This window comes from Macaca nemestrina, chromosome 20 (genome assembly GCF_043159975.1).
Source record: "Macaca nemestrina isolate mMacNem1 chromosome 20, mMacNem.hap1, whole genome shotgun sequence".
In the NCBI taxonomy this organism is placed as follows: Eukaryota; Metazoa; Chordata; class Mammalia; order Primates; family Cercopithecidae; genus Macaca; species Macaca nemestrina.
In genome coordinates this window covers 57,429,963-57,454,771 of record NC_092144.1, presented here as the reverse complement: position 1 = coordinate 57,454,771, position 24,809 = coordinate 57,429,963, and the positions used below count along the sequence as shown (strand labels likewise).

General features: G+C 56.1%; 1 protein-coding gene across 5 annotated transcripts; it reads left to right on the top strand.

The window, feature by feature from the left end:
* Nucleotides 1-12,237: 12,237 nt before the first annotated feature.
* LOC105478601 (BCL2 binding component 3) lies at nt 12,238-24,449 on the top strand. Of its 5 annotated transcripts, none has more exons than XM_011736077.2 (4): nt 12,238-12,393; nt 16,545-16,833; nt 18,243-18,433; nt 23,358-24,449. In XM_011736077.2, exons 2-4 carry the CDS (start codon nt 16,560-16,562, stop codon nt 23,472-23,474), a joined length of 582 nt encoding a protein of 193 aa, XP_011734379.1. In that variant the 5' UTR covers nt 12,238-12,393; nt 16,545-16,559; the 3' UTR covers nt 23,475-24,449. The 5 variants fall into 5 exon arrangements, with proteins under 5 accessions (XP_011734379.1, XP_011734377.1, XP_070943351.1 ...); XM_011736075.2 differs by lacking the exon at nt 12,238-12,393 and adding an exon at nt 13,729-13,999; XM_071087250.1 differs by lacking the exon at nt 12,238-12,393 and adding an exon at nt 14,307-14,610.
* The last annotated feature ends 360 nt before the right edge of the window (nt 24,450-24,809 follow it).

Genomic DNA, 24,809 nt, shown 5'->3' with positions numbered 1-24,809 from the left:
CTGAGGCAGAGGAGGAAGAGAGAGAGACAGAATCAAGGAGGGACAGCTGAGAAAGTCAGATGGAGCAACAGAGACAGGGAGAGGGGAGACAGAGACAGGGAGAGACAGAGATGGCAGAGAGAAGGAGAGACAGAGATAGGGAGAGACAAAGACGGAGGAGACAGGGAGCTACAGAGGTGGCAGAGACAGAGACAGGGAGAGACAGAGATGATGGAGACAGAGATGGCAGAGACAGAGACAGGGAGAGACAGATGGCAGAGATAGAGACAGAGATGATGGAGACAGATGGCGGAGACAGAAGTGGCAGAGAGGTAGACAGGGAGAGACAGAGATAGGGAGACACAGATGGCAAAGACAGATGGCAGAGCCAAAGACAGGGAGAGATAGAGATGGCAGAGACAGTGATGGGGAGAGACAGAGATGGTGGAGACAGGGAGAGACAGAGATGGCAGAGACAGAGATGGAAACAGACAGTGGTGGCGGAGACAGAGATGGGGAGAGACAGTGGTGGCGGAGACAGAGACAGGGAGAAATGAGACAGAGTCGGGAAGAGACAGAAGTGGCAGAGACAGAGACTGGGAGAGACAGATGGCGGAGACAGAGACGGGGAGAGACAGCAGTGGTGGAGACAGATGGGAGAGACAGATGGAAGAAACAGAGGTGGGACATGGGAGACAGAGACAAAGGCAGAAAGAGATCTACAGGGAGACAGAGACAGGAGAGATAAACATGGGAAAGAGAGAGACGTAGAGACCCAGGAGTGGCAGAGATGGGGGAGTCAGGAGCGACGCAGAGGTGAGGCAGATGGAGTCAAAGTAGGGGTTCAGAGGTGCCGAGCTGGAGGTAGGGGAGACGGGGCGAGGGGGCCGGGGAGGGGCATTCGGGGCGGGCCTGCGAGATCCGGGTGGGACGGAGCGGGGCGCGCCCCTCCCCTCCCCGCCCTCCCAGCCCCCAGCCCGGAGCCCCGCGGCGGCGGCGCGGGCCGAGTCTCCAAGTTACCAAGTTACCGCAGGATTCGGGAGCTTCTCACTGGCGCGGCCGCGGCCAATCAGAGAGCAGCGCCGCTGTTCTCGGGCAGGAGGCCTGGAGACACGCGCACCTTCCCCCGACACCCAGCGAAGCGCGCTGACACACAATCGCATCGGCGGGCTCACACACACTCACCGTCCCAGAGACAAACAACGTCGCACCCCGCACATACACAATCACAGTGACACACACAGCGAAAGACACACGTCTCAGGAACACACAGACACACAGCATCACACAGACACACAAAATCGCAGTGACAGCCGGGCACGGTGGCTCATGCCTGTAATCCCAGCATTTTGGGAGGCCGAGGCAGGTGGATCACTTGAGGTCGGGAGTTCGAGACCAGCCTAACCAACGTGGTGAAGCCCCGTCTCTACTAAAAATACGAAATTAGCTGGGCGTGGTGGTATGCACCTGTAGTCCCAGCTACTTGGGAGTCTGAGGCAGGAGATTCGCTTGAACCCGGGAGGTGGAGGTTGCAATGAGCCAAGATCACTGCCACTGCACTCCAACTTGGACAACAATAGCAAAACTCCGTCTCAAAAAACAAAAAACCTCAGTGACACAGACAGTCCCAGGACACATAGCACTCCCCAGACCCACAACCACAGGTCCACACAGTGCTGCCCAGGCACATGCAATCTCCATGAGTTATGCACAGTCCCTTGAACACACAACGTCACCCTGAAACACAGTATCAGTGACATACAATCAATGCAGTGACACTTATAATCCCACAACAAATTGGTCCCAACACACTCACTAGATCACAGTGATACAATCGCAACAGTGACACATTCAATCACAGTGAGACACAATATTGCACACACACAATCTATTAGACACATACACAGTTCCATGGACACACAACATCACACAACCAAAATGACACACAACCACAGTGACACACAGCATTTCACAGGCACATACTGTCGGTGATACACAGTCCCACAGACATGCATTTCAGACACAATCACAATGTGACACACACCCACAATCCCACCACGCACCACATTGTCCAGGCACACACAATAACAGTAGGATGTATGCACATCTTCCCCCGACACCCAGCACAGCACATGGTCACACACTGTCACAGTGACACAATCACAGTCCCACCACCCACAACACAAGTACCACTGACACACTCAGTGGCACACAATCCCACATACACACAGCATTGTATACATGTGCACACCATCACCACGACATACACACACAACCCCAGTGACACAGCATTACACAAACACATCCAACCACGACAACAGGACAGTACAGTGTGACATAGCACCTTCACAAATCTTCCTCCTAACACAACATCACTCTGACACACATACAATCCCAGCATGACAGAGACACAATCACATGGGCACACACATCTCACTGCCAGACCAGCGTGCTGCACAGAACCACACACATCACACCATCATGATCACACACAGCACACCAGAACATCACACAATTGTACACTGACACACAATCACATTGTCACAGCAGCCCATGACATGTAGCATTGTGACAAATGTAGCATGCTGACACACACCATCACACTGACACACAATCCATCAAGTGACACACAATAGCACACACTGACACAACCACCACCATAATGTGTGAACCCCCGACACAACAGCACACTAACATAGACCTACAGAGGACTCCAGCACACACACAGTCACACAAACACCCAACCCGCCCATCCCTGCCCTTGCCCCAGGAAGCTGTGTTAGATGTGGGACGGTGGGGGAGGGATGCGCTGTGTGTGTGTGTGTGTGTGTGCGTGTGCGTGTGTGTGTGCGCCAGCGCGGGCTGTGCCTCCCCCTCCCAGCCCTTCCCCGGGGGCGGGGCCGTGCGGCAGCCGCTGTTACCGGGTAAACTTCCCCGCCCCCCCCAGCGCGGCCATTAGTCAACTCCCCCCCCAGGATGATGTCATCGCCTCATTCTGGAGGCTGAGTAATCCTCAACTCCGCCCCGCCAGGTACCAGGGTAGGGGCGGGCCGCACCTGGGCTCACCAAGTCTGGAGCTGGGATCTGGAGCTGCAGGCGGCGCTGCCTTAGGTCTCCCGGGGAGGGAAGGGACTGAGGAATTGGGCCTCTGAAGTGGCCCAGCCATGCACGTTAGGGTCTCTCGAGACTGGGGGCTCCCAGTCCGGATCCATGGGGCCAAGTAAAGGTGCTGCAGGGCTGGATCTTCCAGACCTGGGGGTCTGGGACTGGGGAGGGCCCTCTAACCTCTCCACTACCCCCTCGTCCCCAGCTACACCACTGTGAGGGGCTGGGTCGCTTGACCAAGTGTCTGGGGAATCTGAGACCCGAGGCTTGGACTTCTGGGGTCCTTGGCACTATGAGGCCTGGGACCCTGGCGCAGGGTGGGGGGTCGGTGCCAACAGGTAAGGAGAGCGACTCTGAAGTCCGATGCCCACGTCCTGGGAGATCAACCACCTGGACTCCAGGGAAAAGGGCTCATGGGGTGGGAAGTGGGCAGGTCTGCACCCTGGGGCTGGGCAGGTGGTCCCACCTAGGTAAATTGGATGCCTGAGGGTCTGGTGACTGTTAGGGGCAGGAGTGTCTCCCATCATCAGTGTGGTGAGGGCCAAGATGCCCAGGAGCTCTGTGACATCTTAGGGTCGGGAGCCCAAAGGCCTGAGTCCGCGTTTCTTGTGGAAGTGGGATGTTTAGCCCTAGTTTTCCTGGGATCAGACATGGCTGTGTCCCCTTCTGGGGGGACCCTCAGTTTTTGTGTCCCGGAGCTGGGACATCTGCATCTCCTAAGAGGAGGGGGTTCATATCCTTGTTTTCACGGGTTCAGGCATGCCTGCGTCCTTTGGGGGTGCAGTGACACCCCTATTTTTATAGGGTCAGGACGCCTGGGTTCGATTCTGGAAGGGAACTTCAGCCGCTATGTTCAAGAGCCACCATACCTAATCCTGTTTTGCGGGGTGGGGCGGGGGAACAACCAGTCCCTGTCTTCATGGAGTCAGGGTGCTCAGGTCTCCTTGTGGGAGGAGGGCCCTTGGTGTCTGTTTGCACAAGGCCAACTCCAGGTTGCCATTCTGGGAGTAGGAACAGAATGCGCAACCCCGTTTCCAACCCATCCCAACTGCCCATCCTCACCCGAGAGTGCGGGGCAGGGGAGCAGGGAGGTGGATGGTGCACAGCCCGGGTATCACCCAGCCGGTCGCAGGTTTGCAGGCCGCGCGCCCAGCAGCTCCCCGGGGCCCGGCTCCCCGCCCCCCGTGCCGAGGGCTCCCCCAGATCCGGGCGGACGCGGCGGTGGCCAATGAGCTCGCTCGCCGTCTCCGGGAGCTGGGCCGGCTCTGCCCGCCTGGCATTGGGCACGCGGTGGGCAGCGGCGGGCGGGGCCTAGGGGGTCCTCGCGCCTGGTTGGGCCAGGCTTGTTGCTGGGTAACGGGGCGGCGAGTTTCCCCTGGCAACGGCGGCGGGTACCGCTCACTGGCTGGCCGGGAAGGAGGGGGGGCGCGGGCGCAGGCAGGCCCCGCAGACCCCAGCAACAGCGCGCGGCCCCCGCCCCGCCGGGAAGCGGTAACCTTCACACGCGCGCCGGCCGCTCGGACCCTGCGGACGCCCGCTCCCCCGCCCAGCCCCCACCCGGCCCGGGTCCAGCCTCCGGGCCTGCAGGGTCGGCCACACCGAGGGGACCCGGGAGACCCCCTCCCCACCGCGGAAAGCCAGGACTCAGACCCTGCAGTGAAAAGTTAAGTCCTTCCCAACTCCCTCTCCCCAGGCTGCGAAATCTGCTTCCCCAGAATGGCAGACAAGATCTTGGAGATGAGACGGTTTTAGGTCTGCAGTCAACCAGCTCTATTTTGTCTCACCAGCACTTCACATCCGGCTTACTACCTCCGGGCACTATTCTAAGTATGTTACAAATACGAACTCATTTCATCTTCACAATATTTTTGGTCCTGCCTGTGCTGATCCCTTTTGGACAGAGAGGGAAACTGAGGCACAGAGCAGGGAAGCTGCTTGCTCAAGGTCATAATTTGAACCCATGTCGGGTTCAAATGACTCCAGCGCCCGGGCACGTTATCGTTCCTCTGTGCTGTGAGCCCGTGGGAGAGGCATTAACGTTCAAAATAAGAAACTTCACAGTCAAGAAAACACACTCGTGGCCGCCCTGTGGGCCACCAGTTTGAGACCACGGCCTCACCATGAGCATCTGTGCAAATAGACACCAGCTGTCTTCCTCCCAGAAGGAGACCTGGGCATCCTGACCCCATGAACACAGAGACTGGTCGTCTCTACCCAAACTGGATTCAGGCATCATGGTTTTTGAACATAGGGCTGATGATCCTTCCCAGAAGAGAATGCAGGCATTCTGGCCCCATAAAAATAGGGGTCCTGGGCCGGGTTCAGTGGCTCAGGCCTGGAATCCCAGCACTTTGGGAGGCCTAGGCAGGTGGATCACCTGGGGTCAGGAGTTCGAGACCAGCCTGGCCAACATGGCAAAACCCTGTCTCTATTAAAAATACAAAAATTATCCAAGCGTGGTGGTGCATGCCTGTAGTCCCAGCTACTCAGGAGGCTGAGGCAGGAGAATTACTTGAACCTGGGAGGCGGAGGTTGCAAGTGAGCCAAGATATCGCACCACTGCACTCAAGCCTGGGCAACGGTGAGACTCCATCTCAAAAAAAAAACCGAAAAACAGAAAAAAAAAACCCCACAAAAATTAGCCAGGCATGGTGGCACATGCCTGTAGCCCTAGCTACTCAGGAGACTGAGGCAGGAGAATCGCTTGAACCTGGGAGGCATAGGTCGCAGTGAGCCGAGATCGTGCCACCGCACTCCAGCCTGGGTGACAGAGCGAGACTTCCTCTCAAAAAAAAAAAAAAAGGGGTCCAGACCGGGCCCAGTGGTTCATGCCTGTAATCCCAGTACTTTGGAAAGCTGAGGTGGGGGAATCACTTGAGCCCAGGAGTCCAAGACCAGCCTGAGCAAAATCGTGAAACCTCATTTTTACTAAAAATACAAAAATTAGCTGGGCGTGGTGGCATGGGCCTGTAGTCCCAGCTACTTAGGAGGCTGAGGCAGGAGAATCACCCAAGCCTGGGAGGCGGAAGTTGCAGTGAGCCAATATCGTGCCTCTGCATTCAAGCCTGGGTATCAGAGTGGGACCCTGCCTCATAAAAGAGGCAGAGGGGTCCTTAGCTAGAGGTTTCCTTGCTTGGATTCTCAGAGTCAAGGGACTCCCACACTGGTAATAGTAATGATAGGTAAAATATATTAAACATCCACCATGCCCCAGTACTTTTATTGTTTAATTTTTTTTGGTTTATTTATAAAACAGGGTCTCTTTATTTTATTTATTTATTTATTTTTGAGACAGAATCTCACTCTGTCGCCCAGGCTGGAGTGCAGTGATGGGATCATAGCTGTCTGTGGCCTTGGCCTCCTGGGCTCAAGCGATCCTCCTTCCTCAGCCTCCCAAGTACCTGGGCCCACAGGTGCACACCACCACACCTGATTAATTTTTTAATTTTTTGTAGAGTTGGGGATCTCACTATGTTGCCTAGGCTGGTCTGAAACTCCTGGGCTCAAGTGATCCTCCTGCCTCAGTCTCTCAGAGTGCTGGGATCACAGGCATGAGCCACTGTGTGCCTGGCCCAGTGTTTTATCTTTATTCACCTTCTGACTACACATCCTATGAGGTAGCGACCTGTGCTGTCTTAACTCACAGATGAGGAAACTGAGGCACAAAGCTGTGACCAATTCCCCCAACATCACCCACAGCCAGTAGGTGGCACAGGGGATTCTAACTCAGGCCATCTAGACTCACAGCCCACAGTCTTTTGTGAGGACTGTATGCGGGCGTGGGAAACCAAGGCAGGAGAATGGGTTCAGGCCAGGAGTTCGAAACACGCCTGGGCAGGCAACAACCTCATCTCTACAAAAAATTAAAAAATTAAGGCCGGGCGCGGTGGCTCAAGCCTGTAATCCCAGCACTTTGGGAGGCCGAGACGGGCGGATCACGAGGTCAGGAGATTGAGACCATCCTGGCTAACATGGTGAAACCCCGTCTCTACTAAAAAATACAAAAAACTAGCCAGGCGAGGTGGCGGGCGCCTGTAGTCCCAGCTACTCGGGAGGCTGAGGCAGGAGAATGGTGTAAATCCGGGAGGCGGAGCTTGTAGTGAGCTGAGATCCGGCCACTGCACTCCAGCCTGGGCGACAGAGTGAGACTCCGTCTCAAAAAAAATAAAAATAAAAATAAAAAATTAGCCAGGCGTGGTGGTGTGCACCTGTAGTCCCAGCTACTTGGGAAACTGAGGTAGGAGAATTGCTTGAGCCTAGGAGGTGGAGGCTGCGGTGAGCTGTGATAGTCAGCTGTGATCATGCCACTAGACTCCAGCCTGGGCAACAGTGCAAGACCCTGTCTCAAAAAAAAAAAAAAAAAAAAAAAAAAGAGGCAGCCCTTAACCCACCCACAAACTTCTTTTTCTTTGCCCACAAGGGTTTTGTGTTGTTGTTTTGCGGGTGGGGGTTGGTTTTTTATTTTTGAGACGGAGTCTTGCTCTGTCGCCCAGGCTGCAGTGCAGTAGCACGATCTTGGCTCACTGCAACCTGGGCCTCCCGGGTTCAAGCGATTCTTCTGCCTCAGCCTCCTGAGTAGCTGGAATTACAGGCATGTGCCACCGCACCCAGCTAATTTTTGAATTTTTAGTAGAGACAGGGTTTCACCATGTTGGCCAGGCTGGTGTTTTGTTTTGCTTTTGAGATAGGGTCTCGCTCTGTTGCCCAAGCCGGAGTACAATGGTGCGATCACAGCCCACTGCAGCCTTGAACTCACAGGCTCAAGCGTTCCTCCCACCTCAGCCTCCCAGTTAGGTTCCTGCATGTTGCCCAGGCTGGTGTGGAACTCCTGGGCTCAGGCAATCTGCCTTCCTCGGCCTTCCACAATACTGGGATTACAAGCGTGAGCCACCACGCCTAGCTGTAGGGAGGACTTTGACTAGTGACAATGCTTATGGCCAAATAGACTCTTGGCCTCTCCCCGTCTTTTCTACCTTCAGCCACCAAGCCAGATTCCCATTATCTTTCACACTCATTTTCTTCTCAAAAGAACATTACAGGCTGGTGCGGTGGTTCACACCTGTAATCTCAGCATTTTAGGGGGTCAAGGAGGGAGGATTGCTTGAGGGCTGGAGTTTGAGACCAGCCTGGGCAACATGGTGAAACCCTGTCTCTACAAAGAAACAAAGAAAGAAAGAACATTCCGGGGCCGAGCATGGTGGCTCATGCCCATAATCGAGGCACTTTGGGAGGCCAAGGAGGGAGGATCACTTGAGCCCAGGAGTTTGAGACCAACCTGGGCAACATGGTGAGACTCCATCTTTATTAAAAAAAAAAAAAAGAAAAAAGAAGAAGGAGAAGAAGGAGGAGGAGGAAGAGGAGGATGAGGAGGAGGAGGAGGAGAAGAAGAAAGAAGAAGGAGGAGGAGGAGGAGGAAAAGAAGAAAAGAATATTACAGGCTGGGCATAGTGAATCATACTTGTAATTCCAGCACTTTGGGAGGCCAAGGCAGGCGGATCATCTGAGATCGGGAGTTTGAGACCAGCCTGGCCAACATGGTGAAACCCCATCTCTACTAAAACTACAAAAATTATTAGCTGGGCATGGTGGCACATGCCTGTAATCCCAGCTACTCAGGAGAGTGAGGCAGGAGAATCACTTGAACCCAGGAGGTGGTGGTGGTTGCAGTGAGCAGAAATCAGGCCACCACATTCCATCTTGGGTGACACAGCGAGACTCCATATCAAAAAAAAAAAGAGAACATTCCAGTACATCTGACCTCCGGGTATCTGCCCTGCAATGGGCAGTCTGGACACTGCTCAGTGAGTGAGAGGTGTGAAGTACAGGCAGGACCATAAGCTAGCAGAGGGCTAGAGACTGCCCTTCTCTCAACTTCATCACTGTCAAACACAGAGGAAATACTGGCAATAATTAGTTATACAAGTGATAATAGCTAACACTTATTAGGCACTTACTATATGTCCAATACTGCACTAAATGACTTCCAGTGTGATCTCATTTAATAAGTGTCTAAAGCAGCATTTCTCAAACGTATTTATTTATTTATTTATTTATTTTTATTTTTATTTTTTTGAGATGGAGTTTCGCTCTGTCGCCCAGGCTGGAGTGCAGTGGCCAGATCTCAGCTCACTGCAAGCTCCGCCTCCCAGATTTACGCCATTCTCCTGCCTCAGCCTCCCGAGTAGCTGGGACTACAGGCGCCCGCCACCTCGCCTGGCTAGTTTTTTGTATTTTTAGTAGAGACGGGGTTTCACCATGTTAGCTAGGATGGTCTCGATCTCCTGACCTCATGATCCACCTGCCTCGGCCTCCCAAAGTGCTGGGATTACAGGCTTGAGCCACCGCGCCCGGCCTCAAACGTCTTTAAACTTGATCTACGGCCAGAAAAATACTTTCCTTGTAACCTAATATGTATTCACTATACATCAATAAAATGTTCATAAAATATTACTTTCCCTTGACTTCATAATTTTTCAAAATTATATATATATATGTATTTTTTTTTTTTTTAAGATGGGGTCTCGCTCAGCACCCAGGCTGGAGTGCAGTGGTGCAATCTTGGCTCACTGCAACCACGGTCTCCCGGGTTCAAGCGATTCTCCCATCTCAGCCTCCTGAGTAGCTGGGATTACAGGCAATGCAACCATGCCTGGCTAATTTTTGTATTTTAGTAGACCGGGGGTTTCACCATGTTGGCCAGGCTGGTGTCGAACTCCTGACCTCAAGTGATCCACCCTCCTCGGCCTCCCAAAGTGTTGGAATTACAGGCAAGAGCCACCATGCCCGGCCCGTAGTGTATTTTTGTTGTTGTTGGCGTTGTTTTGAGACGGAGTTTTGTTCTTGTCGCTCAGGCTGGAATGAAATGGCGCGATCTCGGCTCAATGAAACCTCCTTCTCTTGGGTTCAAGCAATTCTTCTGCCTCAACCTCCCAAGTAGCTGGGATTGCACCACCATGCCCGGCTAATTTCTGTATTTTTAGTAGAGATGGGGCTTTACCATGATGGCCAGGCTAGTCTCGAACTCCTGACCTCAGATGATCCACGCCCCCCAGCCTCCCAAAGTACTAGGAGTGAGGTGTGAGCCACCGTGCCCGGCCTGTAGTGTAGTTTTTAAAAACTCTGGTCAAAGCAGTCATGTATGCCTATAATCCCAGTTACTAGGGAGACTGAGGTGTGAGGATGGCTTGAGCCCAGAAGTTTGAAACCAGCCTGGGTAACACAGCCAGATTCTATCTCAATTAAAACACCACTAACAAAACCTCTTGTCTAGGGCCAGTAAAATTGCAGGTAGAAGTTGTGGTAATACAAAATTGTGTACTTTTATCACCACTTACAAACCATACACCTAAAAAGAGTGAATGTTCTTGTGTTTAAATACATCTCAATAAAGCGCAAGTTGGTTGGGATGTGAATGCATCTTTTTTTTTTTTTTTTTTTTTTTTTTTTTTTTTTTTTTTTGAGACGGAGTCTTGCTCTGTCACCCAGGCTGGAGTGCAGTGGCCAGATCTCAGCTCACTGCAAGCTCCGCCTCCCGGGTTCCCGCCATTCTCCTGCCTCAGCCTCCCGAGTAGCTGGGACTACAGGCGCCCGCCACCTCGCCCGGCTAGTTTTTTTGTATTTTTTAGTAGAGATGGGGTTTCACCGTGTTAGCCGGGATCGTCTCTCGATCTCCTGGCCTCGTGATCCGCCCGTCTCGGCCTCCCAAAGTGCTGGGATTACAGGCTTGAGCCACCGCGCCCGGCCGTGAATGCATCTTACTGAGAAAAATGCATTAAGATCAGCCAGGCATGGTGGTTCACACCTGTAATCCCAGCACTGAGGGAGGCCGAGGCAGGAGGTTTGCTTGAGCCCATAAGGTCAAGACCAGCCTGGGCAACATAGCGAGACCACCCATCTCTATTAAAAAAAAAAAAAAAAAATTAGCTGGGCATTAAAAAATTTAAATTTTTTGGCCGGGCGCGGTGGCTCAAGCCTGTAATCCCAGCACTTTGGGAGGCCGAGACAGGCGGATCACGAGGTCAGGAGATCGAGACCATCCTGGCTAACACGGTGAAACCCCGTCTCTACTAAAAAATACAAAAAACTAGCCGGGCAAGGTGGCGGGCGCCTGTAGTCCCAGCTACTCGGGAGGCTGAGGCAGGAGAATGGCGTGAACCCAGGAGGTGGAGCTTGCAGTGAGCTGAGATCCGGCCACTGCACTCCAGCCTGGGCAACAGAGCGAGACTCCGTCTCAAAAAAAAATAAAAATAAATAAAAAATTTAAATTTTTTAATTTAAAATTTAAAAATTTTAATAAAAATAAAAATAAAAATTACTTAGGAGGCTGAGGCAGGAGGATCTCTGTAGCCCAGGAGTTTGAAGCTGCAAGGCTATTGTACCACAAGACTATCTATTGTGCCACTACACTCCAGTCTGGGCCACAGAGTGAATCTTTTATCCAAAAAAAAAAAAAAAAAAGCTGAGTGTGGAGGCTCATGCCTGTAATCCCAGCACTTTGGGAGGCCAAGATGGGCGGATCCTGAGGTCAGGAGTTCAAGACCAGCCTGGCCAATATGGTGAAACCGCGTCTCTACCAATAATACAAAAATTAGCTGGGTGTAGTGGCGCACACCTGTAGTCCCAGCTACTCGGGAGGCTGAGGCAGGAGAATTGCTTGAACCCAGGAGGTGGAGGTGGCAGTGAGCCAAAATCGTGCCACTGCACTCCAGCCTGGGCAACAGAGCAAGACTCTGTCTCAAAAAAAAAAAAAAAAAGTAAGATCCATGTAAGTGATGTCATATATCATAATCCATGGTTTACTCATGAACCACAGTTTGGAAAACACCAGGAAGAAGGAAGGGAGAATGAATAATCAGGGAAAGGGAAAGAGAGAGGAAAGCTGAGGCGTTCCCAATGTTTCAAATGGGAAAATTTCATGTGAGATATAGATTAACTGCTTTTCTTGGGGAAGCTAAGAGTGTGTACTTGGAGGCAGTCAAGTTTGAGAAGTCTGACATCTTTTCTCAGCCAGCCCCATGCTAGGCACTGGAAGGTGACTCACTCTGATGAGGCGATTGTGATTGGGTGAGACCCGGTAGGGATGGAAAGTGTAGAGGAGGAGACAGGAGTCCACAGCTTTGGAAGAAGGAAGGACAAAACTCAAAACTCCCTGAACCAGAGCAGAGAAGGAAGTAACAATGAGAAACTGAAAAAGGAAAGGGAATAGAAAACTATGAGACAGGATAAAATTTGGCGTGGGGTCTGCCCGGGCATGTCCATGCCAGGTGCCCAGGGCTTCTTCTGCGACGTGGGTCCCCTGCCAGATTTGTGGTGAGTGTGGCCAGGTGTGCATGCTCCCGTGTGTGTGCAGTCAGTGGACCAGTTAGCAAGAAGCTGTCACAGGTGTGACTTCATGACATGTGTCGGTGGTCAGTTTCTTCTATGTCTATGTCTGATTTGGTCTGTCTATGAATGTCAGTTTCCTTCCTTTTTTCTTTTCTTTTTTTTTTTTTTAGATGGAGTTTGCTCTTGTTGTCCAGGCCGGAGTGCAGTGGCAGGATCTCGGCTCACTGCAACCTCTGCCTCCCGGGTTCAAGCAATTCTCCTGCCTCAGCCTCCCTAGTAGCTGGGATTACAGGCATGCGTCACCACACCCGGCTAATTTTGTATTTTTAGTAGAGACAGGGTTTCACCATGTTGGTCAGGCTGGTCTCGAACTCCTGACCTCAGGCGAGATCCGTGCACCTTGGCCTCCCAAAGTACTGGGATTACAAATGTGAGCCATCGTGGGGGGCAAATGTCAGTTTCTGATAGTTTTAATGTGTTAGCTGTGAAATTGCGTGAATGCATTTGTGTATGTCCCTGTTGGAGTGTGATTTGGATTTGGCTGTGTGTCCAGGTATCCCTGTAACAGGTGTCTGTGTGTGTCTGGGTGTGTATGTGTGTCCCCTGTGCCTATCAGCAAGTTTGTGTTTCCAGACAAGCATTCCGCCTGTGTCTGTTGTGGTTGCACCACCGTGTATGTGGTGTGGGTGCCTGTTCGGTAGGGTTGTTTGTGAACACAGTTCGTGGGCCCAGGTGTGATCATCAGTGTGGGTGTTTGTGCAACTGTGTGTGGCCCTGCCATTGTGTCCGTCTGCTTGTCAGGGGGCCCTGTTAGTGGGTCTGTGCATTTGCGTCTGGGTGTGTGTGTTAGCCCCATCAGTAAGTGAGTGTGTGTGTTCGTGCCCCTGTCCATGGTGTGGATTTGTGAGACTGTGGCCTTGTGTCCATGAGTATATCCTCTGGGCTCTGCCTGCACGTGACTTGGTGGACCCTGGAACGTCGGTCGGTCTGTGTACGCATCCCTGGGGGTGTGGATCTGTGGGTCCCAGTCAGTGTGTGTGTCCGACTGTCCCGGTGTCTGGGCGATCTCCCTGGACCCCGCTGCACAGCGCCTGGGTCCTCCTCGCCTTGGGCCAGGCCCTGCCCCGTCCCCTGCTGCAGGGAAACCCCCGGCGCGGAGGTGGGGGGGCGCGGCGCGCGCCTGCAAGTCCCGACTTGTCCGCGGCGGGCGGGCGGGGCCGTAGCGTCACGCGGGGGCGGGGCGTGGGACCCGCCGGGCGGGGGCGGGGCGGGGCGGGGCGGGGCGGCTTTGGAGCGGGCCCGGGATCCGCCGGGCGGCCTGAGACGCGGCGCGAGCCACATGCGAGCGGGCGCCTGGCGGTGGCGGCGGCACCAGCGATCCCAGCAGCGGCGGCCACTACGCGGACGCGCCTGCGGCCCGGGGAACGGCAGCAGCCACAGCCACAGCAGCCGCCACTGCAGTTAGAGCGGCAGCAGCAGCGACAGCCCCAGCAACAGCCGCCGCGGAGAGCGGCGCTTGGCGGGCGCGCCCTCTTGAAGGAAGCCGCCCGCCCCCCACCGCCGCCCCCTCCGGCGTGTTCATGCCCCCGGGGTGAGTGTGCGCGCCCTGACTCCTAGCCGGCGGCGATCGGCCAGGCCGGGTGGACTCCCTGGAGGAGGTGACGGGAGTGCAGGCGGAGAGCAGTGTGGGCGCCCTGCCTCACCCCACCGCGCCTCCCTCCAAACCCCGCGAGGGACCCTGGGCCGAGGTCGCCGGGTGAGAGGCGGCTCGGCGTTGGGGCGCCGGTCTGGGCGCACAGGTGCCTCGGCGGTCTGGCGGGTTTGTTTACAAACAATGGGGTGCGGGCTTGGCAGCGCCCCCTGGCGGCCAGTGCGGCCCCGGGGAAGAGGGTCGACCCCGGGGTGCCCCAGCCCCCAAAGTCCGGGAGGGGCGGGGGGGCGGCACGGAGGGGCGGCCACACCCAGGGCGCGCGCCCGCTGGGGGCGGCGACGGGGGGCGGCTCGCGGGCCGTGGAGTCTGCGGCTCCTGCGGGCGGGGGCTGCGCCCCAGCAACAGCCGGTTATTGGCCCCGCGCTCGCCTGGCGGGCGGGGCGGGCGCACGTGGCGGCGGTGGGGGGGGCTGTGACAGCGGAGGGGGGCGTCTGGGACCGCCGTGGGAGCGCGCGTGTGCGGGGTTGTGGATCTGCAGGTGTCTCGCCTGGGTGTGTGCGCGTGTCTGGCTCTGAGTTTGTGCTGGGTTCTGCAGCGAGTGGTGGTGTCGATCCGGAGGAATGTTGGGGTTTCTGACCCGTCGGGGTGTCTGCGTGAGTCCCCGCGCCTGTTTGTGTGGGGTTCTGTCTGTGGGTGCCCTGCCTGTGGGGTGGGTGGACCTGCGTGTGTTCTCGGTGAGAGTTGTCTGTGTGTGCTGTTTTGGGGTGATACTGGGGGTCTGTTGCCTGCGTGTGCTGGGCTGTGGAGGTTGTAGTGTGTGTGTGTGTTGCTGGAGTGAGCTGTTTGTGTGTTTCTGTGTGTGTCTTGCCCGAGCGTGCGGTGTGTGCGCTTGTGTCTTGCCTGTGTGTTTCTGTCTTGGCTGAGGCTGTCTCTGTATCTCCGGGGCATGTGTGTCTTTGCCCAGCGTTTGTGATGCTGCGCCTGCTAAATGCAAATGTCTTGTTTTCTGTCCAGGTGTCTGTGTGAGTTCTCAGGTGTGTGTGTGTGTGTGTGTGTGTGTGTGTGTGGTGGGGGATTGTTTCAGTCTGGGTTTGGCTTGTGTGTCTGGCATCAGCGTCTGGGATTTGAGGGCCCAGGATCTGTGGGGTCTATACAGTGTAGACGGTGGGTGTTGCTCGCAGCCTCTGGATGGGGTTGTTTCTGAGCCTCTGTGTGTGTGTGTAGTGTATGCGTGTGTGTGTTGGGTCTGAGGGGCTTGTCACTGTGATCGGCTGGCTCATGTGTGTCATGTGGGCTGCGTGTGTGTAGTGTTTATGTCAGTCACGTGAGACCAGTGTTTTCTGTGGGTGCGCTAGGTGTGTGCGCTGCTGGGCTGTGTGGGATTAGAGTTAGCTGTAGGGTGTGTGTGTGTGTTGCTGACAGTTGGTGATGGTGTTTGAGGGCTGCGTGAGGAGGGTGGGTTGGTGTCTGCTGGTCGTAGCCTGCGTGTCTGGTGGTGTGTTGAGGTCTGATGGCATGTGTCTGTGTGTGCCTGATTTACGTGTGTCCTGAGAGTTGGTGACATGTGGGTGTGTTTTGGGGGTGTTGATGTATGTGTGTCCGTGGGTGTCTGTTTTGTGTTGATATGTGAGTCCAGAGGTGTGCCGGTCTTATCTCTGGAGTGAGTGTGTGTGTGTGTGTGTGTGTGTGGGGAGAGGGGCATGTTTGGGAACTGAGGCAGTGCCTAGCTGGTGTGTGTGTGTTTGTGTTTGCAATGGCTGCATTGTGTTTGCATGTGCCCCTGGGCATATCAACAGTGGGTCAGTGTGTGAGACTTTGACAGTTTGGATGTGTGTGTGGGGATGGGTTGTGCCAGCCAGTGTGGGCAGTATGTAGAGTGCTTGTGATGGTCTGTCTGGATGCTCCTGCTTTGGTCGGGGTGTATGTGTGTGTGTGTGTTGTGTGTACCGAGTAGTGATGTCTGAGACTGGGGCCATCTCAGTGTTTGTGTGCAAGTGGGAGGTGGGGTGGGTGGTCAGGCTGGCCAGTCCCGCGTGAGTCCTTGTGTGTGTGCTGTGGGGGCCTCACTGTGCCTCGCTGCCCTCCCTGTGTGCCCGTCGCTGTGTTGGGAAAGTTGTCCCCACCAGCCCTTGCTGTGAGTCCCAAGTGGAGTGAGTTTGTGTTGTGGGACTGTCACAGCCCACGTACACACACCTGCTAGACCCCTCCATCCGTCCTGTGTGAGCCCTGCCTTTGCTGTGAGAGCCATCCTGTGCTCCCTGTCCCTCCTGTGTGCCCATCACCGTATGCAGGGGAGGCTCTCCAGACCAGCCAGGACCCGGTGGTGTCATCCCCTGGTTGGGCGTGTCTCTGTGGGGCCATCACCCCCTCCGCATGCACACACACCTCCACTCTTCTCCATCTGGGTCCTGACCCCGGGTAGACTGGAGGTACAGTGGGTCCTGGTACTTCCCTGCTGACCTGCTCCTCCTCCCGTGTCCCGCAGGCCCCAGGGAGCGCCATGGCCCGCGCACGCCAGGAGGGCAGCTCCCCGGAGCCCGTAGAGGGCCTGGCCCGCGACGGCCCGCGCCCCTTCCCGCTCGGCCGCCTGGTGCCCTCGGCAGTGTCCTGCGGCCTCTGCGAGCCCGGCCTGGCTGCCGCCCCCGCCGCCCCCGCCCTGCTGCCCGCTGCCTACCTCTGCGCCCCCACCGCCCCACCCGCCGTCACCGCCACCCTGGGGGGCCCCCGCTGGCCTGGGGGTCCCCGCAGCCGGCCCCGAGGCCCACGCCCGGACGGTGAGTGCCCGCCCCGCCCCCGGGGTGATAGGAGTCGGGAAGAGAGAGGACCTGAGACTCGGAGGAACTGGAGAAGTGGGAGAGGACGGGGTAGGGGGGAAGTGGCGAGCCCGGCCGGGCCACTGGGAGGGTGTGGCCAATGTGGTCTTTGTGTTGAAAGAAGCAGGAAGACGGAGGCTGGGGGTGGAGGGGGAGGTCAAGTGGGAAGTCCCTCCTGGAATCTGACTGCAGTCCCCGAATTGCAGCCCACTGTCTCTTCCGGGCCTGGGGCAACAGCTGCATCCGAGCTGCCCTCCCCCAGTCTGGGTCCCCTAGACCCCCTGGAGGATTCTTGTTGCAGGGAGTGTGGGCCGAGCGGGAGGACTGTCAACTCTGGGCTCTGGGGAGGGGTCGAAGGGCCTTTGCCTTTATTTGCATCTCTTTGGCCAGGGTTGGCCCTCTCCGCAGTCCCGGCGGAGGAAGGAGAGGGGGAGGGGCCATTGTGTTGGGAAAGTCCCCTCGGGGAGGGGGGAGTCTTGGGGAGGGAAGGGTTAAAGGTCCCCTGCCTGATGGGCTGTTAACCCTGTGGTGCCCGGGGAGCCCCATCCCTGCCAGCAGGCACTGTAGCCCGGGAAAGTGAGTCCTGGTTTCCCATCCCCCATCCTGTCCCGGCAGCCCAAGGGGAGCAAGGAAAGAGAAAACTTCCCTAGCTCAGTTCCTGGAAGCCCTGGAAGGGGACACCGATTTCAAGCCAAGGTCATAGATGTGGAAACTGAGGTCCTGGTTGTAGGCCTTAGGGAACCCTCAGACCAGGATCTGGTGGGACGGGCGGGCAGGAGCCTCCCAGGGCTCTCAGAAGGGGGTGGGGCAGCAAGGCATCTCCCGCGTCCCAGCCCCCAGGCCCGCGCTCTGAAGCTGCCACAGTCTCTGGCCTTCTGGTCTCTAGGCCTCTGCCACATCCGGAGGTGTGGCTTCCCTGTGGTTGGACACGAGAGGGCTGGAGACCTGAGGCTTGTGATCTGGGTGGGGTTCAGTCGCTGTATCCCTGTGTGACCTTGGGATACTCCCTACGGGCGGGCCTCAGTTTCCCTGTCTGTCACATGGAACAGGCAAGATGTGTCCCCGTTGGGAAATAGAGGTCGTTAAGCCTGACCACCCCCGGGGTCACCTGTCTGGCCGTCTACCTTTCACACTGACAAGGGCCGTGGGGACGTAGCTGGCCAGACAGGTGACCCCAGAGCGGCGTCCCCAGGTCCTTTTTGCTTTCTGGTGCCTGGGGAGGAAAAGCTGAGAAACTGACTCTAAGACGGGGCGAAGGGATCACTAGAAATGAGTCGGGGAGCAGTAGCTGGGAAAGAGGGAAGTGGGCCCGTACACTTCGAGGCCTGGAGGGGTAGTGGGTGCTGACCGCGCCCCTCTGCTTCTCCAAGGTCCTCAGCCCTCGCTCTTGCTGGCGGAGCAGCACCTGGAGTCGCCCGTGCCCAGCGCCCCGGGGGCCCTGGCGGGCGGTCCCACCCAGGCGGCCCCGGGAGTCCGCGGGGAGGAGGAACAGTGGGCCCGGGAGATCGGGGCCCAGCTGCGGCGGATGGCGGACGACCTCAACGCGCAATACGAGCGGCGGGTGAGTGCTGGGGGTGGGGTAGACGGCAGGTGGGACTTCCCGCCGGAGGAGGGGGCGGCAGGCGGCCCCCGCCAGATGTGCGGCAGCTGCTGCCCTGCGCGGCTGGGTCGCTCCGCGGACAGGCAGGTGGGGGGTGAGTGGGTGGGGGGTATCGCGCGCCCGCAGAGCCGCCCAGGGACTCCGCGCCGCGGCTGACATAGCCGGAGCCAGAGCCCGGGCCAGGGCCGGGGACTAGGCCGCCGCGGAGACTAGCGGCGCGCCCGTGGCCCGCGGCCGCGGGGACTGAGGGCGGCGCTGGGCGGCGCGGCTCATATATCCCGGGCTATTTATAGCTGGTGAGTCAGCAGCCGCGCCGCGCCCGCCCCCTGCCGTCCCTCTCGCGCGGCCCGCAGCGCCACACAGCTTCCCGGGCGCCGGGGCGTGCCGGGGACAGCCGGGGCGGGCTGAGGACTGCAGGGGAGGGCTCGGAGCCCCGCCCCGCGGGAGGCCCCGCCCCCAGCCCCTGGCACGGCCCCGATTTTTTAAAACAGATATTCGAAGCCCACAGCAGAGAATGGGAAATCACAAACATCGTGCGCCCACTAGCCAGCTCTGTTCAGTCTGAACATTACACCCGCATTGCTTATTAACAAACCAAACAAAACCGCAGAAACGCATGTGGTGAAGCTCCTCACTCTCCCCATCCCTTCCCCCTCCCTGCATCCAAAGGAAATCTCTCAAGTTGGCCTGTCTCAACCCCTGCCGGTGTTGCTTTTACTCCATATTTACCAGGCCAGAACCAGGGCTTAGGATCATGGGGCAGTCTTAGCTTAGCCTACATGACATAGTTTTTGTTCCTCCCCAGAATTCGTTTTTCCCTTAATATTAGGCTTCAGATTCACCATATGTTCAGCCAGGCTCGGTGGCTCACGCCTGTAATCCCAGCACTTTGGGAGGCGGAGTTGGAAGGACACTTTACCCCAGGAGTTCTAGACCAGTCTGGGCCACATAATGAGACCCCTATTGCTACAAAAAATATAAAAATTAGCCGGGTGTGGTGGTGCCAGCCTGCAGTCCCAGCTACTCGGGAGGCTGGGGTGAAAGGGTCCCTTGAGCCAGGGAAGTCCAGGCTGCAGTGAGCCATGAAGGGCCACTTAACTCCAGCCTGGGGGCAGAACAAGACCATCGCAAGAAAGAAACAACAAATACAGCCATTTTCGGCCGGATGCAGTGGGCCACTCCTGTAATCCCAGCCCTTTGGGAGGCGGCGGCAAGCGGATCACTTGAGGTTGGGAGTTCGAGACCAGTCTCACCAACATGGTGAAACCTTGTCTCTACTAACAATACAAAAATGAAGCCCGGGCACGGTGGCTCACACCTGTAATCCCAGCACTTTGGGAGGTTGAGAAGGGCGGATCACCTGAGGTCGGGAGTTTGAGGGGAGCCTGACCAACATGAAGAAACCCCGTCTCTACTAAAAATACAAAATTAGCTGGGTGTGGTGGTGCAGGCCTATAATCTCAGCTACTCGGGAGGCTGAGGCAGGATAATTGCTTGAAACTGGGAGGCGGGGGTTACCGTGAACCGAGATAGCGCCATTGCACTCCAGCCTGGGCAACAGGAGCAAAAATCCGTCTCAAAAAAAAAAGAAAAGAAAAATTAGCTGAGCATGGTGGCACACCAGTAATCCCAGCTACTTGGGAGACTGAGGCAGGAGAATCTCTTGAACCCAGGAGGTGGCGGTGTGGAGGTTGCAGTGAGCCGAGATCAGGAGATCAAGCCACTGCACTCCATCTTGAAGGACAGAATGAGACTCTGTCTCAAAAAAAAAAAAAAAAGGCCGGGCGCGGTGGCTCACGCCTGTAATCCCAGCACTTTGGGAGGCCGAGGCGGGCGGATCACAAGGTCAGGAGATCGAGACCACGGTGAAACCCCGTCTCTACTAAAAATACAAAAAATTAGCCGGGCGCGGTTGTGGGCGCCTGTAGTCCCAGCTACTCGGGAGGCTGAGGCAGGAGAATGGCGTGAACCCAGGAGGCTTGCAGTGAGCCGAGATCGCGCCACTGCACTCCAGCCTGGGCGACAGAGCGAGACTCCGTCTCAAAAAAAAAAAAAAAAAAAAAAAAAGCCATTTTCACTGCTACATAGTATTCTGTTGGATAAACATAGTATCCTTATTCATTTTCTCATTGATGGATAGATATGTATTTTTATTTTATGTTTAGAGACAGGGTCTCACTCTGTCTCCCAGGCTGGAGTGCAGTGGTTCAATCACAGCTCCCTGCAGCCTCCAACTCCTGGGTTTAAGGGATCCTCCCGTCTCGGCCTCCCAACTAGCTGGGACCACAGGCAGGTGCACCATGCCTGGCTAATTTTTATTTTATTTTTATTTTTATAGAGATCAGGTCTTTCTGCGTTACCCAGGCTGGTCTCAAACTCCTGGCCTCAAGTGATCCTCCTGCCTCAGCCTCCCAAAGTGCTGGAATTATGGGCCTGAGCTACCTCACTCAGCCTATTTTAAAATATATTTCAGATTTTATTTATTGGCTTTCTTTTTTCTTTTTTTTTTTTTGAGACAGAGCTTCGCTCTTGTTGCCCAGGATGGAGTGCAATGGCACGATCTTGGCCCATTGAAACCTCCACCTCTCGGGTTCAAGCGATTCTCCTGCCTCAGCCTCCCAAGTAGCTGAGGTTACAGATGCCCTCCACCATGCCTGGCTAATTTTTGTATTTTTAGTAGAGATGGGGTTTCACTGTGTTGACCAGGCTGATCTTGAACTCCCGACCTCAGGTGATCCACCCACCTTGGCCTCACAAAGTGCTGGGATTACAGGTGTGAGCCACTGTGCCCGGCCATTATTTATTGCCTTTTTTCCTCTCCTACACATGCATGTTTCCAGGTGTGCTCTTGTGTTTCTAGAGTAGGTACCTGGGTGGTCTGCCCACCATCCACCTTACTAGGTGATTGCTAGCTTGCTCACCAGGTGGCACCCACAGCAGTTTGACAGTGGTGGGTTTTATAACTTACGCCAATCCGATGTGCCCCCTTTGCCACCATCTCCTGGCCCCAAGAGTTGCTAGGGAGTGTTGAGGAGACTGGGCTGGTACCAGGCGACTCACTGCCAGGTAACAGGAGGAAGATGAGGATCATTTAACCTTCTGTAAAGTGAGTTTCTCCTTCCCCAGCACCTGAAGGGGAGGAGGTTAGGTGGTCCCCACTTAGCATAGAGCCTGCCTGTGGAGCTACAGGGAGTGGCAGAGAACTGCAGCTCTCTGTACGCTTTTTTGTTTTGTTTTTTGAGATAGTCTTGCTCTGTCGCCCAGGCTGGAGTGCAGTGGTGCAATCTCAGCTCACTGCAACCTCCGCCTCCCGGATTCAAGCGATTCTCCTGCCTTGGCCTCCCAAGTAACTGGGACTACAGGTGCATGCCACCATGCCCGGCTAGTTTTTGTTGTTTTAGTGGAGATGGGGTTTCCCCATGTTGGCCAGGCTGGTCTTGAACTCCTGACCTCAGGTGATCCACCTGCCTTGGCCTCCCAAAGTGCTGGGATTACAGACATGAGCCACCTTGCCCAGCCTTTTTTTTTTTTTTTTTTTTGAGACGTAGTCTCGCTATGTCACCTAGGCTGGAGTGCAGTGGCGCGATCTCGGCTCACTGCAAGCTCCGCCTCCTGGGTTCACGCCATTCTCCTGCCTCAGTCTCCCGAGTAGCTGGGACTACAGGCGCCCGCCACCACGCCTGGCTAATTTTTTTGTATTTTTAGTAGAGACGGGGTTTCACTGTGTTAGCCAGGATGGTCTCAATTTCCTGACCTCGTGATCTGCCCGCCTCAGCCTCCCAAAGTGCTGCAATTACAGGCATGAGCCACCGCACCCGGCCTGTATTTTTTTTTTTTTGAGACGGAGTCTCGCTGTGTCTCCCAGGCTGGAGTGCAGTGGCGTGATCTCGGCTCACTGCAAGCTCCGCCTCCCGGGTTCACGCCATTCTCCCGCCTCAGCCTCCCAAGTAGCTGGGACTACAGGAGCCCGCCACCACGCCTGGCTAGTATTTTGTATTTTTAGTAGAAACGGGGTTTCACCATGTTAGCCAGGATGGTCTCGATCTCCTGACCTCGTGATCCACCCGCCTCGGCCTCCCAAAGTGCTGGGATTACAGGCTTAAGCCACCGCGCCCGGCCCCGGCCTGTATTTTTAATAGAGACGGGGTTCCACTATGTTGGCCATGCTGGTCTCAAACTCCTGGCCTTAGGTGATCTCCCACCTTGGCCTCTGAAAGTGCTGGGATTACAGGTATAAGTCACCGCACTGGGCCTCTGTACACTTTTTAGTATTGCCTTTAATTTTTACCAGTCGGGAGCCTTTCCTAGGACTTAGCCTCCCGCCTTCCCACTTCCTAGCATGTTGGAGCTGAGAGGTCCCTAAAGACCACCTTGTTTTCACCCTGCCACTGGAGAGAAGGCAGGGGTTTCACTCAGCATTGCCTAGAGGTGCTTCTTTTGAAGCCTTTGCAATGGGGGGTGAACTCTTCCCAGTTCTCCTCCTTCCACAGAGTGTTCTAGAACTGCCAAGACTGTGGGCACCCTGCTCCTTTCTCCTCATCTTGCCGGCCCTGCAGGGAGGGGTAGGATAGGTTGCAGTCCATCTTTCAGCCCCTTGTGGGATCTTTCCTAAGTGTACAGCAGGGCTGGGGCGGCCGCAGCTAACATGTGCCACACACTCGCTGGGTGCCTAGCTCTCTGCTGAAGACATTCCGTGTTTGTCCTCTGCCTCCTGGTCTCAGGTCCTGGATGAGGATGTGACCTCCAAGACATGGACGTTAGCCCAGGTGTGGGGAGCAGCCGGAATAGGGGTGGGCGAGACGGTCGCCTCACTGCTGGAGCTGACCATCCCCTCTCCCCTCACCATACTCAGTCCCCTGCTAACTGCCCGGTCTCTCTTCCCCAGAGACAAGAGGAGCAGCAGCGACACCGCCCCTCGCCCTGGAGGGTCCTGTACAATCTCATCATGGGACTCCTGCCCTTACCCAGGGGCCACAGAGCCCCCGAAATGGAGCCCAATTAGGTGCCTGCACCCGCCCGGTGGACGTCAGGGACTCGGGGGGCAGGCCCCTCCCACCTCCTGACACCCTGGCCAGCGCGGGGGACTTTCTCTGCACCATGTAGCATACTGGACTCCCAGCCCTGCCTATCCCGGGGGCAGGCCGGGGCAGCCACTCCAGCCCCAGCCCAGCCTGGGGTTCACTGACAGAGATGCGGACTCCTGGGTCCCTGGCCAAGAAGCCAGGGGAGGGAGGGCTGATGGACTCAGCATCGGAAGGCGGCGGTGACCAAGGGGGTGGGGACTGAGCCGCCCGCCTCTGCCGCCCACCACCATCTCAGGAAAGGCTGTTGTACTGGTGTCCGTTCCAGCTGCAGGGGTGACACTGAGGGGGGGCTCTCCTCTCGGTGCTCCTTCACTCTGGGCCTGGCCTCAGGCCCCTGGTGCTTCCCCCCCTCCTCCTGGGAGGGGGCCCGTGAAGAGCAAATGAGCCAAACGTGACCACTAGCCTCCTGGAGCCAGAGAGTGGGGCGCGTCTGCCGGTTGCTCCAGCCAGGTGCCCAACCATCTTCCCTGAGCCAGCCGGCGGGTGGTGGGTGTGCCTGCCTCACCTTCATGCGGGGGTGGCCAGGAGGGGCCCAGACTGTGAATCCTGTGCTCTGCCCACGACCGCCCCCCGCCCCATCAATCCCATTGCATAGGTTTAGAGAGAGCACGTGTGACCACTGGCATTCATTTGGGGGGTGGGAGATTTTGGCTGAAGCCGCCCCAGCCTTAGTCCCCAGGGCCAAGCGCTGGGGGGAAGACGGGGAGTCAGGGAGGGGGGGAAATCTCGGAAGAGGGAGGAGTCTGGGAGTGGGGAGGGATGGCCCAGCCTGTAAGATACTGTATATGCGCTGCTGTAGATACCGGAATGAATTTTCTGTACATGTTTGGTTAATTTTTTTTGTACATGATTTTTGTATGTTTCCTTTTCAATAAAATCAGATTGGAACAGTGGATACTCTTTCTGCTTGCCTTCCCTGCAGCGTGGCCTTGAAGAGGTCTTTTTTTTTTTTTTTTTTTTTTTGAGACGGAGTCTCGCTCTGCCGCCCAGGCTGGAGTGCAGTGGCCGGATCTCAGCTCACTGCAAGCTCCACCTCCCGGGTTCACGCCATTCTCCTGCCTCAGCCTCCCGAGTAGCTGGGACTACAGGCGCCGCCACCTCGCCCGGCTAGTTTTTTGTATTTTTTTTAGTAGAGACGGGGTTTCACCGTGTTAGCCAGGATGGTCTCGATCTCCTGACCTCGTGATCCACCCGTCTCGGCCTCCCAGAGTGCTGGGATTACAGGCTTGAGCCACCGCGCCCGGCCGAAGAGG